Below are 5542 nucleotides of genomic sequence, written 5' to 3'. Positions count from 1 at the left end.
ATGCACTTGTTTGTCAGCACTGTTAATAATAAGGAGCAGTTTTATACTACCTTTGTATATGGTTTTAATGATGATAATGGTAGAATCAGTTTATGGAGGGATTTACAGGAGTTGATGGTAATTCAGCCTTGGTTAGTTTTGGGTGATTTTAATGATATTTTGGCTAAGGAGGATAGAATTGGCAAGCGGGTTAAGCACAATAATTCTCAGCTGTTTCAGCATTGTGTTGCAACCTGTCATTTGGAGGATGTCAGATTTAGAGGTAATTACTATACCTGGACTAATAAACAGCAAGGAGATGATAGGATTTATTCCAAAATTGATAGAGTCATGGCTAATCAATCTTGGCTAGATCATTTTACAACTGCTGAAGTGAGCTTTCTTAATGCGGGATTATTTTATCATTCCCCTGCCTTACTTTCGGTTTATCCTGATTATACAAGTGGCAAAAAACCTTTCAAATATTTTCGAATGTGGAAATTGTATCCAAATTTTCATGATCAGATTTGTATGGATTGGAGTAGGCCTATTAGTGGAACTATGATGTATATAGTTGTTCAGAAGCTTCGAAGACTTAAAGGCCTTTTGAAAGAGATTAATAAGGGGGGTTTTAATGATATTCATGCAGCTGACCTGAATGCTTCTAGAGTTCTATCCGATTTCCAGGAGAGATTGTTGAGAGAACCTCTTAATGCTGAGGTGATTAAGTTGGAAGGGGTTGCTAGAGAAAATTATGCTGTTGTCCATAAGGCTTACTGCTCTTTTTTGCACCAAAAAGCTAAAGTTCATTGGCTCAAAGAAGGGGATGAAAATACTGGTTTTTTTCATGCTAGCATCAGAGATAGAAGAAGTCAAAATAAAATTTATTCTATTACAACAGATTCTGGTGAATGGATTGATCAACCAGGAAAAGTAGCAGATGCTTTTATCAGTTACTATAAGAAATTGTTGGGTAGCTGCATGACAGGTAGGAAGAGGGTCATTACAAGGTTAGTTACTTAAGGTCTAACTCTTTCTAAAGAGCAATCCGACTCTCTGTTGCTGCCTTTCACCAGAGAGGACGTTAAGTGTGCTATTTTTGATATTCCTGGTAAATAAAGCGCCTGGTCCCGATGGGTTCAGCAGCCATTTTTTTCAAGATCACTGGGATATTGTTGGGAATGAAGTGAGTGATGCAATTCTTTCTTTTTTGCATACAGGTCAGATTTTGAAAGAGATTAATGCCACTGTTTTAACCCTTATTCCGAAATGCAAGTGCCCTGCTAGTGTTATTGATTACCGTCCCATTGCTTGTTGTAATGTGCTTTACAAGACTGCCACTAAGCTTATTTTCACTAGATTACGGTCTATCTTATCTGAGATAATAGCTCCTAATCAAGGCGGGTTTGTTAAGGGGAGATCTATTGCCCACAATGTCATGATCTGTCAGGATCTTGTTCGGCATTATGGGAGAAAATCTGGTAAAGCTAAATGTCTCATTAAATTGGATTTGAGGAAAGCTTATGATACTCTTGAATGGGATTTTATTGAAGAAATGCTTGAAGCCTTTAATTTCCCTGCCAAATTCATTTCTCTGGTAATGCAGTGTGTGAGAACTCCTAGATTCTCTTTAATGTTTAATGGATCTTTGCATGGCTTTTTTGAGTCTAAGCGCGGGTTAAGGCAGGGAGATCCTATGTCTCCTCTCCTTTTTTTTCTGAGTATGGAATACTTAACTAGAATCGTGCAAATGATTGGGCAGAAAGATGACTTCAAGTTTCATGAGAGATGTGAGAGACTTCATCTTAATCACCTTATTTTTGCGGATGATGTATTGCTCTTCTGTCGAGGTGAGTACAAATCCATCTATTATATGTTGCAAGGTCTTAAGTTGTTCTCTGATTCTTCTGGTCTCATTCCGAATGATTCAAAGTTTGCCATCTATTGTTGTGGTATGACTGACGATGAGACTCAGCAAGTCTTGGATGCTTCGGGGTTCTGTAGGAGTTTTTTGCCTTTTAAATATCTGGGAATGCCCATCTGTTCCAAGCGAATATCAATGAAAGAGTGTGATATTTTAATAGATAAAATGGCTGCTTGGATTAAGTGCTGGAGTTCCAGAAATATTTCTTTTGCTGGGCGTGTGACCTTAATTAATTCTGTTCTTCTGTCAATTCACTCTTACTGGAATCAACTAATGATTTTCCCTAAGAGAGTCTTGGCTAAAATTTCAGCCATCAGCAGAGCTTTTCTCTGGAAAGGTCAAGTTTTTTCTATGAATTCTGGTAATATTGCCTGGGACCAGATTTGCAAACCAAAAAAAGCAGGAGGCCTTGGTTTCAAGGATTGTTATATTTGGAATATTGCTACCATTGGCAAGTATATTTGGGCTGTTGCAGAAAAGAAAGACAATTTATGGGTTAAGTGGGTGATTGATGTTTATATCAGAGATAAGGATTGGTGGGATTATGTTGCCCCTGTTCAGAGCAGTTGGTATTGGAGAAAAATCGTTCAAGTCAAGGACCAGTTTAAAAATTTGAGATCTCTTCAGCAGTTAAGCACTACTGGTTATCAAATTCGAAAGGGTTATCAATTACTTAGCCCTATAATTGAGACTGTCCATTGGTGCAAGGAAGTGTGGGGGAGATTAAATATCCCCAAACATAGCTTCATCCTTTGGCTTGCTGTTCAGAATCGGTTAAAGACTAAAGAGAGGCTTCAGAGATTTAATATTCTTAATGACTCTACATGCTTGCTCTGTAATAGTCAACCTGAAAGTGCTACTCATTTATTTTTTGGTTGTAGCATCAGTTTGATTTGCCTTCGGCAGGTTCAACTTTGGCTGGGCTGGAATGCAAATGCATCTTCTTTGGTGGCTGTTTTGTGTTGGATTGAGAGAGCGAAGCTTAGTAAGTTCAGGAAGCTCTTGTACTCTGCTGCAGTTGCAGCCGTGACTTACCAGATTTGGAAAGGGCGTAATGAGGTTTTGTGGTCTCAAAAACAATTTCATATTGATGTAGTTGTACAATTGGTTAAAGATAATGTAAAAAATAGAGTCTACTATAGAAGACCTAAGAAAATGAGTCACACAGACTTAGATTGGTTTGAGGGTTTATAATGGTTTTGTTGTACAGATAGTCTCTTAGGCCTTGTTTAAGACGGCCTTTTTTGTATTTGTTTGTTGGAGTAATGAAATCTTACTGATTTACCAAAAAAAAAAAAAAGACCAAATAAAAGAAAAAAGGTAAGTTTCCTTTCTTCATTTTATTTTCTTTTAATTCCTTTTATTTTTCTTTTATTATAAAAGGTTGGAGTCAAATGGTAGTTTCCCAAAATGTCTATCCTCATCCAATTTAACTTTATTTACCTTAGAAAATAATGGAAAAACAAATATCATTCCATTTCCCTACACCACACGTCCAGTTACTTGCCATATCCTTTATCTTTATTTTTTTTCCTACTTATTAAAATAAAACTACCCAAAAATATCAATAAATGGAAATTATAGAATGTGTAGAAAATCCACACATGTGCACCCTATTACCATATACTAGCACACACTAAAACACTAGGGTGCATCACTATCTACCATGCACCTTAGTGCATTCAACCATAACTCACATAATTACCTCAATTGTCACACTTATTTAAAATGTAACACTAATAGTAAAATAAACATGTTACACAATTATTCACTTATTAAATTAATTAACCAAACAAACAATTAAAAAATTTAAAAAGATTATACCAAACAATTCTAACAATTAAATAAAATAACAAACAATCAAATAAAACAAACAACAACTAAATAAAATAAACAACATTTAAATAAAACAATTCATCACACTTAACATTTAAATAAAATAAATCACAAAATTTAAATAATCTAAAAAAAAAAAATTTTTGGTGCACTACAATAACGACCCAAAATCACTAATAAGGCATAAGGGCCTTGATTAGTATGCCGGGAGGGCACGATTGGTTTATGTGTGAATTAAGTAGTTTAATGCATGATTCTGTATTTAACATGCTTGTAAGATTATATGAATATACGAAATATGCATGTGGGCCCCATTTGGTTGCTAGGGATCTGTAATTTTAGCCCGTTGAGGGCATAAATGTGATATTTGTATATACTGTGATTGATACCACGTGTGAGTGGTGATATAATTTTGATGCACGATCTGAGATGGTCCTAGGGAGCCATTTAGTTAGAAAGTCACAACAGGGTCAAACACCTGGCTCGAGAGGAGCTTAGGGGTATTTTGGGAATATTATAATGTGTTCGGGAATTATTGAGTAGCGGTTAGTGATTTAGTAATGGTTTAGACATGTCGAGGATTTTTAGGAATACTTGAGGACTTAGCGGGATTTGAATGAAATGACTAAATTGCCCTTGGAGGCACTTAAGGATTTAAATAAGCTCAAGGGTATTTTTGACCTTTTGAATAGAAGAGGATTTTGAGCAATAAGGCAGTTGATTCTAGGGGTATGTAGAAGGGAATTAGAAGGAAATAACCAGAAGGAAACTTTCAGTTTTTCTCTCTTCCTCTCCCTCTCTAAGGTGTTGGTTTTGGAGGATTTTAAAGCAAAAATTCAGGCGCATAAAGGGCTTAGCTAGGATCAAAGGTAAGTTTTAATTCAAATCTTGATGAATTCTTGCTGGAAGTGTTGAATTAGTGAGCTGAGTTGTGTTTTACTTTGTGGGTTATTGGAATGAAGATTTGGTGAGGTTCAGCTTGGGAATCAAGAGAATTAAGTTTGGAATTTGATTGGGAAGCAGCTCAAGGTCGAAATTCTACTTGAGGTAAGAGTTTCATGCATCTCTAAAGTTTAATTTTCGGTATGGTTTAAATACTTTGAAGGGTGGTTTATGTTTTATAAAAGGTGGTTTAAGATTTGGCAATTTTGAGCCATTAGGTGATTCTTGGGTTTAATTGCGTGTTTGGGTTTGTTGCTGTGAATTATGAGTCTCCATATTGTTTATTTGGGGTTTTAGGTTGAGTTGGGCCTTAGCTGTACCTTGGGGTTGATTTGGAAGAGTTTTGGCTCGAGGAAAATGCTAGGAAAAACCTAGTTTTCTGGGTTCGCGTATGAGCGTCGCGGCCCTGTTCTTCTGTGCCACGACACTAGGTTGAATAAGGGGATGGGGACCATTCTGGGCGCCGTGGCCCCTATAGGGCTGTGCCGTGACACTAGGCTAAATTCAGGAAAGGGAAATTTGGGTTTTTAGGGTTTTGGCTCAAGGGGCTCGGGGGACGCTTTCGCTATCTTGTGCAGGGAAACGGGAGGTCCTGAGAGCACGGGATTGGTTCCGGGAGCTGATTATGAATTGGTTAGTAATGGGAGTGCTATGTATGTGTTGTGACTAGGTTTTCGGCAAGGGTCGGGTTAGAGGACCGCGCTCGAGATTTCGGTGCTCAAGAAGCTCGGAACATAGGTAAGAAAACTGCACCCAGTTGTGAATTTATAATGGGACTAAGGGTTCCCTGTCTTGTATACTTTATGAATGATGGTGTTATGCCATGTGAATAATGAACAAACGACTTAAGAGTGTCAGAGT

General features: G+C 37.2%; 1 protein-coding gene across 1 annotated transcript; it reads left to right on the top strand.

Annotated features, from left to right (window-relative positions):
* LOC133832849 (uncharacterized) lies at positions 1-3125 on the top strand. Its single transcript, XM_062263132.1, has 3 exons — positions 1-967; positions 1200-3022; positions 3114-3125. The coding sequence occupies exons 1-3, from the start codon at positions 1-3 to the stop codon at positions 3123-3125; spliced, it is 2802 nt and encodes a 933-aa protein (XP_062119116.1).
* Positions 3126-5542: the final 2417 nt, after the last annotated feature.

This window comes from Humulus lupulus, chromosome 4 (genome assembly GCF_963169125.1).
Source record: "Humulus lupulus chromosome 4, drHumLupu1.1, whole genome shotgun sequence".
Taxonomy (NCBI): Eukaryota; Viridiplantae; Streptophyta; class Magnoliopsida; order Rosales; family Cannabaceae; genus Humulus; species Humulus lupulus.
The sequence above is the reverse complement of the archived record's forward strand: the minus strand, read 5'-3'. Positions and strand labels throughout refer to the sequence as shown.

Bases quoted from the DNA above. Each gene is read 5' to 3' on its own strand.
- LOC133832849 (XM_062263132.1), top strand. From the start codon at position 1: ATGCACTTGTTTGTCAGCACTGTTAATAATAAGGAGCAGTTTTATACT. The intron at 968-1,199 runs GTAGGAAGAGGG...TTTTGCATACAG, and splicing joins GTTGGGTAGCTGCATGACAG to GTCAGATTTTGAAAGAGATT.